The 14649-nt window shown below is 33.1% G+C and overlaps 1 protein-coding gene across 5 annotated transcripts in view; it reads right to left on the bottom strand.

Moving 5' to 3' along the window:
- Window positions 1-3938: 3938 nt before the first annotated feature.
- Window positions 3939-14649, bottom strand: part of MIPOL1 (mirror-image polydactyly 1) — a 250717-nt gene continuing 240006 nt past the window's right edge. For all 5 annotated transcript variants that reach the window (XM_015246561.2, XM_072962951.1, XM_072962950.1 and 2 more), the window contains one exon: window positions 3939-4684. In XM_015246561.2, the coding sequence (XP_015102047.1) occupies window positions 4618-4684 (67 nt within the window). In that variant the 3' untranslated portion in view covers window positions 3939-4617. The remainder of the gene's footprint in view (window positions 4685-14649) is intronic.

Below are 14649 nucleotides of genomic sequence, written 5' to 3'. Positions count from 1 at the left end.
TAACATTTTATTACAATTTTTATATCGAAATAGTTTTGAAAGGTTCCTAAGGTACCTAATAAATTTGTTCATAATTACTTTTATCTTTATTAAACTTGTTTAGGAAGTCAGACGGTTTGACAGTGAACTTAGTCTGTTTCCTTACTGTGGTATATTTTACAGGTACATCAAGTATACTGTCTTCAGGATTTTACACTTAAAAGTTTGATTAAGATCAATGTATAGGAATTGCATTGAAATGTGTAGGATTTGCAGTGGAAAGTTTATGTGACTAGAAAGTAAATATGTATTTCAGATATTTGAGTTTGTGCATTAAAATGCACCTTTGTTAATAAACAGAGAGTCAAGAAACTGGTGTCTTTCAAAGTAATAGCATTCTCCAAAACTGTGTTTAGGAAACAGTAACATTAAAAATAAGTATATTAATATATAAAATAGATAAACAAGTTTATACTGTATTGCACAGGGAAATATATTCAGTATCTTGTAGTAGCTCACAGTGAAAAAGAATTTGAAAATGAATATATGTATGTTCATGTATGACTGAAGAATTGTGATGTACACCAGAAGTTGACACATTGTAAACTGACTATAAAATAAAAAAATAAGTATATTAAGATTTCTGCAAATAAATATCAATAACACACAATATTTCAATGATTATTAAAAATACACATTATCATTATTAAACTCTAGTTATGAAATCCTACATTAAAAATAACTTCAAACTTTATAAATTTAATTTAAAGTACATAATAGAAAAGAAAACCTTTCAAAAAAGGTTATTCTAGTAAAAGGATTACAGAAAATCTGGTAACTTGAGATGCTGTTCTGAAACGTATGCTACTAGTTCAAATGTGCAAGCTCCAACTTAACAAATGTTTAAAATATTTGAGTTTTGAAAACAGTGCCAAAATAAACCACATCTTTTCTAGAGATGGCATATTTAGCTAAGCACGAGTAATATAAATCTTTCGACCATTCTATGTATTTGTTTAAAAGCCTCAGAAACCACGTGCATTTGTAATAAAATATGAACAAAATGCTGAAATCACTGGAGCCTAACAATTGACTTATAAATCAATTTTTTAAAAAGGCAAATGTATTTCTGTCTGTGTATTTACATATCTGTTTACATCTAGACACAAATAGATAGACAGGTTAGCTGTAAATGACAGTTATTAATGACATAATAGTGTCTTGTGGAAAATTTGGTTCCATACAAACCATATGTGAGAAGACAAATGTATAGGCCATGGCTATTTTATTATAGTGCCTCACTAATCATGAATACTAAGACAGAAACTTTAATAGTTACCTTTAAAAATATACTATTCATAATAATGGGTTTCTATGCAACCATATCCAATATTAAATGTATAAATCAGTAATATTCTAACTTTTTGTGAAATAAGCTAATTCTATTGGTAAGTGACTTGATAAGACTCATCAATTTGTATGAATAAGGAAATATACAAAGGATCAACTTTCTCACTGAAAAAAGAAAAATATTTTAAACAATTTTAACATAATGGCTTACTTATAAAGGTAGAATGAAAATGTCATATATTACTAATTAACTAATACCTCTGCTGTAAGTACTTATACTGTGTTTATAATCAATAACCTTGTTTACAACTTGCCTATAACTGGTTTTATCTCTAACAGATGCTCTAAGTGGTAGATATAATATAATATAATATAATATAATATAATATAATAATATATACTATACTATACTATACTATAATGACATTGTTGGGTTTTAGCATCAGGTCAAATTAAAAGGAGTACAAAGCAACTCAGGCTATTTTTTTAATTAGCAATGAATTGTCACAGTATTCCTAATTAGAAATTGCAGGAGTTAAAATGTTTAAAATTTTCTTACAGAAAGGTTGAGACCTACGGTTGCATGGAGTTAAGTCATGAGACTTCAGTTGTAAGTCCTAGCCAGTCCTTGGCAAATTCCTATCCCCTTTTTAGTGTGTTTCCTCATTTGTAAAATGTAACAACAACAACAACAGTACTAAAATATTACTCTTATCACCATTACTGTGTAGTTGACATATATATATATATATACACACACACACACATATATATATATATACATATATATATGACATATTGTTATTATATGATTGTTGATAGGATCCAACAAAAAACACAGATGTGAAAGGACTTTGTAAATCATCAATTGCTACACCTTTATATGATCTTTTCCGTCCTTCCTCTGAATCTCTTATTTGTACAAGGGAAAGTGAATTCTCATGTTACTATAGGAATTATACTTGATGTTTAAAGTAAACTCAAAGCAACATCTCTGGGCAGTGTGCAATACTTCTGCAGTTGCAATAGTATTGAATATGTAGAGAATTGATCCTCAGTGAGCAAGGTTATACCTACATCCAAAAAAAAAAAAAAAGACTATTTGAAACACTGTTGGTGGACACTTTTAAGTGAGAAATCAATTAATAAGAATATTTGGCTGTAATACTTAGCATTTGTTTTTCTGTAGACAACTTATTTTCAAGGGGATGTGATAATTTGGGGGAGATTACCTACACTGAGCAATAGTAGTTAGAATTGTTTTGTAAGTTTAATGTTATAATATCAAATTCTATAAAAGTTCTGGATACTGATTATAGGAATTGGCTGTGCTAATTTGATTGCTTAGTTATAGAAAGAGGTGTCTGGAAATTGTAAAATGTCTTTATTCTGTACTATGCGTTTTATAAAACCCCAAGCAAAATAACTCAAGAAAGGTTTGTCTGTTCTTCAGAGACTAAGCTGAAAAATCAAGTTTACTTGTGATTTATTTGAAGAGGATTCAGGAACAGACTATTTTATGACAAGAATGGTTTCTCTTTACTTACCTGCATGACTTGAAAGGTGCTGTTCCTTTACATAGGGAGCTGTTACATGTTTCAGTTAGAGCCCAGAGAGACCAAAGGCACTCCACACATGACCAAATTATTTCAAATTTCTATATTTATATAGTCACTGGTCTACGAGAGGCTAGAATTCTTTTTAGGAATGTAGAGTAAATCCAGTTAGTTTATTTTTAATCCCCATTGTTCCTTTTTCTCTAATTCTCATAGTTTAAAAAAATAATTAAAAGCAGGCAACATGAGTAAATTCTAAATTTGAACTCAATGGGATGATTCTGTCAGTTAATTTAATAAGAAAGAAATTGAGCTTTTTTTGCATCATGATTCTTTTGTCACCCTATGATAAAACACCTTACATTTTCCTGCAAAGTAAAAAAATTCAAATGAATAATCTTCAATGGTATACGCAACAAATTATTCTGTACTTGTCCTGAAAATAGAAAATGGTAGATAATTTAGCTCAATCTTAAACATAAATTTAAAAATTTATGGACTTAGAACAGTTTTCACTTGCCTACAGAATTTTCATTCCATCTCTCCTTGTCTATTTCATCCTGCTCTGGTCATATTCATTTTCTATTGGCTTCTTATCTATTCAATCTAAAAAAAAAGAAGATATTTTTCCTATAGCCAAATATATGTCTTAGTTTTACGCGCCATTTCATATGATTAGAAGTGACTACTATGCTGTAATTACTTTATCGCTTATATTAATAAAAAAAGTAGGTAACCTGAACCAAATCCCAGTTTTACTTTTTTCTCAAGTCCTTATTATTTTTACATTCTAATTATACTGTATACTATATACCAGATTCCCCTCCTCCAAACCAAAAATTCATATGATAATCTAAATAAAGATAATCAAAAAGAAACATGTCTGATGGGCTCTTGTCTTTTAGAGTCATGCTGGAACATGCTAATTTTCAAGCCAAAAGTATTCCAGCCTATTAGACAGACTTGACAATTCCAACAGCTTAAATAAGAGTTTAGATAATTATTCAGACCCAACATTAAAAAAGAGTGACAAAATGAATTTATAAGAACACATTAACAATACTCTCTTTTTATTGAAAAGTGTGCATTACTTGTAAAGTGAAACAAAAATCATGCCTTGATTTGTGTAATTTTAATGTATCAAACTCTTATTAAAGCAAATTATACATTTAACTCTTGCTATCTATTTAATGTTCTTTAATACTAACAAAGATTAAATGCATGCACTGAAGGAAGACTATACATTCTTATGTAGGTGCTCCTCTCATCAGTTAAGAAATAAACCCTATGTTGAAAAATGCATGTATTTGAAGTTTTGACCTAACACAGTGGATTAAGGTTTAGACAATATTTACCTTGCTGCATTTTGATTCAGAAAGGGCCATATGTGAAGATATGATCCTGACCAACTTTACTATGTTTCTATAATGATCCTTCAGCAAACATATTTATATTAAACACAGTGAGATATAAAATAGTTACAAAATAAGCTGCAACTTTATAGCTACCCATTGGTAAAAGTCTGCAGTTAATACATTTGGATAAATAACTCAAGTCAGCAGCAAAGTGGTTAAACATTTGTGATTTGATTTTATCTCAGCTTGGAATGTGGTTGGAGTGTCCCACTTCTAACAACTGTTTGCTAAGTTAAGGCTTTCGTGTTTACACAGTGTTGAATGAAGCAGCCTGGTCACCAGATGTGACTGCTTCCCCAGACTGTCGTTTTTTTCAGTCAGATCACTGTCCTCATGGTCCCGGTTCCAACCTTCTTCCTCAGGACGTCCACCAGCCTTTCCAACCTAAGTTGGGGGTAGGGAGGTGGGAAGGGAAAAAAAAAAAGAATACAAAAAGTGAAATTATGATCAGGAATGTTTTGCCTGAAAAAGGACAGTATTTGCCTGTGACCAAGCAGTCCTAGTAGTCATGGTAAGAAACAAAGCATTACTGTAAGTGAGAGACACTGATGCAGAGTGCCAAGTATTTGAGGTTAAAAAAACAGCAAAACCACAAACTTTTTAAACACGTATCTTCAGATTGCATCAGCTTTCTGAAAAATATAAGACATTCATTTAAATAATTTACCTACTTGCATTAAGGCTGTGGAAGAATCATTACTATGCAATGACAAGATGGCATATTAAATGTAGAGAAGTTTCATACTGATTTTTACCAAAGACATAAATATTTCAATACAGAAATACCATCAATCTCCCACCTGTTACTTAGCTAAATAAGTGACACACTAGTATATCGCACAATTGTTATGTACTAAATTATTCCCTTTATTTTGTTTTTGGTGGGGAGAGGTCACAGGTTTATTTATTTTTTTATGGAGGTACTGGGGATTGAACCCAGGGTCTTGTGCTCACTAGGCAGACACTTCACTGCTGAGCTATACCCTCCCCTAAATTTCTTCTCTTTAAAGACAGGTATTAGGTGACTAGGTGGGAAAACTTCATGTCTCAGTGGCATGATAATAATTTAAATATATATAAATGATTTGATGCTAAGAAAATTAGATTTTCTGTACCATGCTTTAAAAGTTTCTATTCCTGAGTAATATAAATAGGCTAGTAATGACTATACATGTTTTTTAGTCAAAGACGAGTGATTTTTTAGTTGATTGGAAGTCCCCAATTATACTGAAAACAGAGTCAAAAGTTCAGAAGTCATTCTGTCGTGTTCTTAGGCTACATTCTATAGGAGCGCAATCACATTCACTGAATCAGTAGGAGCTTTGCTTGACAAAAGATGATGGAATCAGACCATTAATTGGTTTTTTTTCCTTTTATTTTCTTTACTGAAAGCATAAAACCTCAACCAAAAATCTTGCTTGATGTTACACACACAGAAACCTTCCTTACATATGAAAATCACACCCAGCAGTTTTCATACACAATCCTCCCTCCTTAAAGACTGGTGAGCGATACAGTCTAGTCTGCTGCAGCCTGCCTCATTTATATGGATTCATGCATGAGGGTCCTTTGCAAATAAACCAGCACAGAGCTAGACACTAAAGGCATGAGGGTATTCTTAGTGTCATACATGCCGGTTCAGATGGACTAATCAGCTGCACGCAACACTGAAAACTAGCTTATGTTTATTGAATGATTCTGCATATATTGAGTTTGATTAATGGAAAACAGGGATATAAAACAAAATAATTCAGTGCATCAAAAATCTCTTTGAAAAATATAGTAATGATCTTAGAGTAAAAGGCAAATCTTGCCTAAATTTATTACTACAAATTTCTCAAATGTAAACTTTATCTATTATACATCTATTAAAACAGTTCTAAGCTAGTGATCCAAATACCTGAACTAGAATATTCACTAGACAATTCCCTATATTCACAGATCAGTCTGTATTGCTTCAACTTTCCCTAGTGATAAAAACTAGTGCTATCTTACACACTCTGAGTATTATGAGTCATAGGATTACACAAATCCTTTAAGACAAAGTTTCACTAACCTGAATTGTGGAGGAGGAGGAAGAAAAATGTCAGTATGAAATTTTAAGTGTATTGCTAAAATGTAATAATTACTTGAATTAACTGTTAACAAATGACTCCCGGGAGAAACCTTGATAAGCCATTAATAGAATTTGTTGGTATGTATTGTAAAAAGTAGAAAATATTACTTTTAAGTGGGTTAAATATATCTCTCCCCACAATTTCATTTACACTAATTATCACTATGAATTCCTAATCATCGGAATCCCAAATTACTGAGGGAAGTCTGTGTTGTGCTTCTTTTGGCTTCTCCTTTACAGATGAGCTCATCTTACTTTAGTTTCTTTTTTATACAATAGGTTATCTTTCCATTTAGAACTCTCAAATCTTGCTAAAGTAAGAAGTTAGGAGGAAATACTTAAATATGTTTTGCAATGTCTTTACTATATTTCAACAATTACTAGATCAACCACATTCTCAGTTTATCCAGGTTGAATGATTTATGAAAATTTGATCTCAGAAATGAGAAAAATGTTAATTACTTAGTTTTGTAAAAGCTTACTGACTTTTGAAACACAATGAAGCACCTATTCCTTCTTGTAAGGAAAGGAATACGCCTGCCAGACATGGACTGTGCCGACAGGAAGGTAGGTGTGTCTGCCTGTTGAAGCACCTTGCAGGATCTACCTGCAGGCTATTCTTTATTGTCCAAATCAATAATATCCTTTAAAAAATTACGTAGCTTATTAAAATAGGATCCAACTGCTTTACCTGTTACTTAGCGATAGCTTCCCCAGGGCTTCATGAAATAGGAAAAGGGTTAGAGCTAGGATTTTTCTAAATATGAAGAAACTAAAGCACAGACAGGCCAACCCTCATACAAGGTCCCAAGGTAAGACAGTGACAGATACGAGCCTGGATTCCTTGTTCTTAGTTCAAAGCTACTTCCACTAGGGTTTGGGCTACTAGAGAGCTACAGATTTCAGATTAATGTATTGTTTGTCTTAATACCTTCATTAAACTGTTTCCTCAAGTTATTAAGCCAAATTGGGTATTTGCTGGTGTATTTCATCTGCCAGTTTAGTAACACATTATAAGAAAGTAAGCTGATGACATTGCACATAATTAGGAAGTAACAGTTACAATCTATTATTTGCGGTAACACAATTTCTATGTAAACTTGAAAAATATACTTACAGCTGTATTTTAGAGAAATCCTAGTTTTTCCAATTAACATTACTTTCATATTTTCTTTGTGTCTATATAATACGTATACAGTACAATGAAATACATATTTTTCCATCAAGTAGATTAACCATGAGTTATTTACCAATTTTCTGAATTGGTTTACTTTATTTTTCACTCTTAATGAATATTGTTATACATTTAGAAAGGCAAATAATATTTAATGAATACTAAGTGCCAGGAATTATGAGAAGCAATTTAGACATATTTAATTTTCATTACAACTACATGGAGTAGATGTTATCTTTAAATGACAAACCAAAGCTAACTTGATCAGAGCCACACAGCCAGTGAGTTTTGCAGCTGGGATATGATGTAAGATCCAATGACCACATCCCTGATCTCTCCGATGTGCTATATTGCTTCCCAAAATGCTGTGACTTTTAAGGCTTATTTTTGATTTTTTTGTGGGCTTGAATTACTGACTAGATAATATTTTTTGCAAAATGATAGAAAGGAGTGAAAACAAATTCCCTGTCATCAACTGAATTGTACCAAACCAAAATCTCACTCTAGAGTCCATTTTTGAGAGCAATTTTTGTATCTGTCAACCTAAGTGTAGAATTCTTACTGGCTGGGCAGTTTTCTCTCTAGAAAAAGCATTCCATTCCTACTGATCAAACACATTTAGTTTAATTTTTTTTTCCCCAAGGAGGAAGGACTAGGAATTCAAGAGAGATGGATACCCGTCATCTTCCAGTAGAGGAGACAGAAAAGCTATTAAAAGTCGTGCCCTATTTCTACCTTGGTAGCAGGACAAGAAGATCTAAATGTAGTTTTTCCTTTTACTATTATTGCTGTTCTTCCTCTGCTGGTCTTTTTACTGTTGGTTTATTTTATCACCTTTTCTTAACACTTTTCATACTTCCCTCAAGATGTTATTTGCTCTGTTGATTCCACTTAAATGCTGAGGACTTCCAAATACAGATCTCTCATCCCAAATTCTCCTGAGTTTCAGACTCATATCCAACTGTCTTCAAGACATCTTCTCTTGCCTTTTCCAAGGAGAAAGAATTAGGAATTCAAGAGAGATGGATACCCATCATCCTTCCAGCAGAGGAGACAGAAAAGTGACTGAAAACACTGGCATGAATACAGAAGATGGGGTAGAGAGGAAGACATTGACTCAGTTGCCTGAAACTCACATTAGAGGAATGGCACTGATTAGGAGGAGATAGTAATACTGAAGAGCAGAGAGTGTGATACAAAAGCTGGATGGTATAAACCTCAAAGAAGGGAAGGTTTTTACATGGATGCAGAAGGTATGAAAGTAGCAAAGGGGAACCAGAGAACTCTCCCTCCTAGTATATAGGGTATGGGGAAAAGACCAATGTCCAGTAGGCTGCTAGGAAATGAGTGCCCTTGATGAATTCAAATTTCAGGTAGAATGTGTGTATGAAACATTCAGTGCAGGAGTTGTGGAAAGCTGAGAGGTAGTTACAATGCAAAGAAGGTTCCTGAAGGCAGATTGAAACGAGTTGAGATCAGAGGAATAAAGAGAAGGAAGAAAACATGAGGGAAGGAGGAAGCACACAGTTGTAAGGAGGAGGACAGGTAATTGATAGGGTGTACTCACTCCCCCATGCATAAATTGTAACCAATGAAATAAAAGTTCTTGCTCAGTTTCAGACACACTATGTAATGGAAAGATACAGACTGAGATACACAGATGCATAAAAATGCACATATTTACACAGTGCACAAAAGTATCTGTAAGAAATAAGGGAATATCAGTAGAAGAGAGAATAAAATGGAGAAAGAAAAAGAAGAAAGGCCATTTACATTTGAAACAGAAGGGAGAAAGAGCTTGTAAGTGAAAAGGCGAATGTAGAAGTAGATGGGAGACTGGGTTGAAAAGTCATGGTGAAGAAAGTGAAAATGGTAGAAAATGGCTAGAATGAGGAGCTGAATAATAACAACACAGTCAAAATTATTTATTTTAATAGGAAATCTGCCTCAGATCTTCCACCCATCTGCCTAGACCTAACCTTTAACTCATTAGTCTATTTCCTGTACGAAGTGTTGTCAAAATGTTAACAGAGCTGGCATGTCTTTATTTTATTTTTTTTTTCTACTTTAACACTTCCAGTCTTCAAATGGTTTTGTACATTAAAATTAATAGACCACTCACATTATTGTTCAGTGTACAGGTTCTCTAGCATATCTAGTGTCTTTAAAAATATTGAGGCTGACATAAAAATCCAGTCTAATCATTAGAAAGCAAAGTGGGACTGACATCTTCCCTGATCTGGACTTTTACTTCTATTTTAATGCTACCATGTTTCACTATTGTCTTATACTAAGTTTTGGTGCAAATGAGTCTACCCACTAGCCTGCTTTGCCTACCAACCCAAGTCTCTCCTATTTTGGACACACATAATTAATATTTCTGTATCAGTTATTCACTGCTGCATAGTGAAACACCCCAAACTCAGTTGCTTAAAACAACAGCTATTTAATTTACTCATGTCAATTTAGACTTGGTGCAGCTGGGCAGTTCTGCTAGCCCTGCCTGGAAGCACACATGCAGCTGCAGTCAACTGGGGCTGGGTGGTCACATGCCTGACGGCTGGTGCTGACTTCTGGCTAGGACTCTCTTCATGTGGTATCTCAATCTCAAGTAGACTAGACCAGATTTATTTACATGGTGAGCACGAGTTAGCAAGAGGGGAATGCTGGCAATACTCTTGCAGCCTTGTTCAGAAGCTGTACAACATCGCTTGGTTTATTTCACCGGTGAGAGGGAATCACAGGCCACCCCAGATTCAAAGGGTGGGGAAGTAGATTCTACCTTTTGACAGGAGCAGCCACAAAAAATTTATGGCTATACTGATCCTAAGTGAAAATTTTACCTTTATCCAAGTCAGATGTCATCTTGGTAAATTTAGCCCATTTTCCCAACAATTAATATCTTTTGATATTCTGAGTTTATCAAACTTGGTTCTTGTACTTATGATAAGCCTACCTTTTATGTATTAAATTTAGATATTACAAAATGTTAAGAAAAGAACCAAGGGTAAATTACTGACAAAAACTCTCAGAGACAACCCCACAGGGTGGTAATACGTATTCCTACTCAAGTAGTTATGAATTCTCTGAAGCGTGCAATCATTTCTTGATCTTGTCCATAAAGATATTTTGAGACAAACGACTGCTGAAATCAAGATATAGTAGAGTTCTTCCTCCTTATCTATCAGTTATAGAGGTTAATTCCTGAGATGCAGCTAGACCTGCAAGGCTCAATATATGGTAGCAAGAATCAGCTTGGCTACCAGAGCATACTAAATCTTAGTGGGCGATTTAGTGAGTGACTAGGTGGGTCTACAACAAAGATACCTGGGCTGGCTGTAGGGTGTCATCCAAAAGCACGATTAACTCTTTCAATTAGTGTACCCAAAGGACTTAATTTGAGCTTTTGCAGATATCCAAAAACGTCTAATCTGATGATGTGTGGCACAAAAACCAGAGTTTCTAGGTTGTGACAATGCTTGGCAAATGTGGAGTTTTTATAGACCATTGCTTCCTGAAGTTGATATCATGCCTAATATTGTTCCCAGCACATAGCACTTACTCAATTTTAAAATTTAATTTTAATAGCTGGTCTATCTGTGTTTCAACATGCAAGCTATATTTACTGAAAAACTTCACTGAAAAGTCCACGACTCACACTATCAAAACCAAACAATAATTCTAAAATATTACCAATCTAACAATACTGTGATGGTATTGTGCATTTTGCTTTATGAAAAAAGATGTCATTTCTTTTATTGAACAGGTTTACAGTGAAAAGGGCAGGGACTTATAAATAGATCTTGTTTTTAGAAAACTTTAAGCCTAAAACATTTTTATATTCTTGTTAGCAAGCTCAGTGTTAATAATAGGTTGTGAGTGATTTGGACATGGACATAATTTATTTATCCAAAATTGGACATTATAGCAATAATAGTTAAAATAAGATTTCAAGGGTAATTATACTAGAGAAAACGAGGGAAAAATTGATACCAGCAGAAATGTAGAAATGTAGAAAGCCAAGGTAATTATCATAAGGCTAAATTACTGAAGGAAAAAGAGAATATAGGACAATTACTTACTGTACAAATTCATTTATGAAAAAGCATCACAAATACTACATTATAAGTAGATGAACACCACTTTAAAGATTTTTATTATAAAACAAATTTAAAATTTGTCTTTCTTGGGAAGTATCAATGCCAATGGCTAGGGAAATTTTTAAAAATGTCTTCATTGACAAAAGATTGTGTTAAAAATCTTAGCCTAGTTAATATGTCATTGATCAGTTTACATGAATATGCTATAACAATTAGAATCAACCATTTGTCTCCCTGTTAACCCTCATATCAAGATCTTTGAGATTAACAGAAACCAAAGACTGCATTTAGAAAGGTTCTCTTGCTGTCTACTTGATTTACTGTGCTTAGGTCTCTCCAAAACTTTGATTGTCATGAGATTTAAATTTCTGTCAGTACTGAAATGTTGGTAAACTGACAACCTATGCAGGCTGATGCAGAGTGCATGCCTAAGTTTTTAGTACATTCAGTAAAAAAGCCTACCTTCAGCAAAAGCACTGCATTTGGAGCTCTAGTTTTTGACCTAAAAGTTATAAATTCAAATCAACACTGTAAATTAAGCATACATAGTATTCATAACCTTCAATATCTCAAACACAATATAAAACTCAGGAAACAAAGCTTACAAAATTATTATGGTTCTTGAAATAATTTTGGGCCATGTTTTCCCTACACCTCACAAGAAATGATTCTAGTAATATTTATTTTGTTTGGGCCAGTTATGGGGCAGAACTGTAAGAGAGGAAGAATTTGTCTTTATTTCTCACAGAGCTTTGCCTAAAACAGCTGGTAATGATAATTATTAACATGGAATTCCAACAATAATAGAAAAATTGAGGAGGGGGAAGAAAAACAAAAAGAAAAACAAAAAATGTTGAGCAGAAATTTACCCAGTGGTACTTCTCTTACTCACTATCAAGAATCTAGTTCTTTCATATTCTCTTTCCATTGACTCTTAACACTAGCTGTAAAAAAAAAACCCAACCTTTTGATAATAATATTATTTGATTGAAAAAACAAAGGCTACCAAATGTAACTACATTTTATTATAAACCAAAGCTTTAACCCAAATCTGTGAATCTCTGATAGAGGAATTTCAGGTATCAATTGATAGGTGTTAAAAAATATATATTTTTGGATTTGCATTCTCTCTTAAATGACACCAAGGATGTGACTATCATCTCTGTGTATATATAAGACTCCCTATTTATTGTCAACTGGTATTTTTGGCTGGATTTACATTTATTAAAAAAAAAAAGAAAAACAAAAATTTTGGTATATGCAATCAACAACGGTTTTAAAGCATCATTACTAACCATTTACCAGTTTGTTGATTTCTACCAAAACTTTCAATTTAATCAAATCTAATCCAATCCTTTCCCCAATGTATAAAAAGATATTCTGAGTTATTAGAATACAGGATACAAAGAAATAACATAAATAAATTAATCTAGCTCTTTAGGTGTCATTATATCAAGTATTATTCATTCATTCAGAAGTCTTTCTTAAGTATTTTGTGAATGGCACTTTTAAACAGTTGTGTTCTGAAAAGTTTTTAATGTGTCTATTGTAGATGTACATTACTCGAAGTCTTTTTATAAATATAAAATCCTCTTTAAAGAGGAACCATAACAGAATTCTCAGCCATACCAAGTTATGATATATTGAGCTCAGGTTATACCTTTCACAAATAGTTCTAAGGTTTCAAATACTGTGGACAAGAGGGTGTATTCACAGGAAGTTACTGATAAAGTGGGAATAAACTGTCCTCAGACAGCACAATTTTGGGACATTTTATTTACCCTACTTCCTTTAGCTTCACTTTTAGATGTATATTAACACTAAGAAATTGTTTCCCACTTGAAATTAAGCAATAAACTTGGATTTATCGTTGAGATTAAATAGGACATAGAAAAAACTTAGTACATGTATATTTAAATGTGCTTAGATTAGATATATGACATTATATGACATTCCTTATTCAGTGTCACTAATACCTAAGGTAGACAAGGGAATGATATATTCCAAACATAGACCAACAATCATAGTGTCAGTTTAGATGACTAATAAACTTGCAAATTAGACACAGAACAATAAAAAAATGTAAAACTTGGCATTCTTTCATTTTATTTTACCCCAGTTAAAAATTAAAACATGGAGAAGAATTAAAGCTGTGTTTCCTTCTTTATAGGTTCTCTAAGGTAATTCTACTTCAAGATTTGGATTTTAAGTTAATAACTTTGGTATAATTTTACCCAGGGCTTAATGAAGACTTTGTTAGTAAATGAGATATCTAGACAGTCCGCTGGATTCCAAGTGTCTTGGCAGCACTAGAGCAGTTGATGATACCATTAGGAGAGTACTTACAGAAGATAATGGAGTTATTCTGCTTAAGCCCCTAACTTAACATGATAAAAGTGATTGAGATAATAGGATGAATTAAGATCAAGTGTCAATTTTATTGGGCTCTTTCACTCTATCAGGATATTTAAGCCATGCGTAAGATTCCCAAAAAACTCAACACCAGTAACAAGCTAATGAACCTCCATGAGGGCAGGGACAATATGTATTTTGTTCGCCACTGTACTCTTAGTAACTAGCAGAACAGACCCTCAAAAGTCAATAGGATATTGTTTACCTGTTTGCGAATAAATATCACACACCCATGCACACGTCAAAGGTCTTTGCAGAAGCACATTAAATGATAAAGCAGTTATTTGAAAAGAATAGATTTCTCCTACTTTAAATGCAGGGAGTTTGGGGGCTTGGTGGGAAAATGTTAAATGAAACTCCACCCGTAGGGAGAACTAAGTTAAGGTTATCCTTTCTGTATCAGGAGGAATTTTGTCAATCCAATATTAATGAATTACTAATTCTGAAAACTAGCATCTTCAGCTCTTCTTTATGATTTCCTAACATAGCAGGAGAAAAAATGAGGCATACAAAGAGATAAAATCACCTCCAAGGCATCTTCTATGCA

Source organism: Vicugna pacos, chromosome 6 (genome assembly GCF_048564905.1).
Source record: "Vicugna pacos chromosome 6, VicPac4, whole genome shotgun sequence".
NCBI lineage: Eukaryota > Metazoa > Chordata > Mammalia > Artiodactyla > Camelidae > Vicugna > Vicugna pacos.
This window is presented reverse-complemented; position numbering and strand designations above follow the sequence as displayed.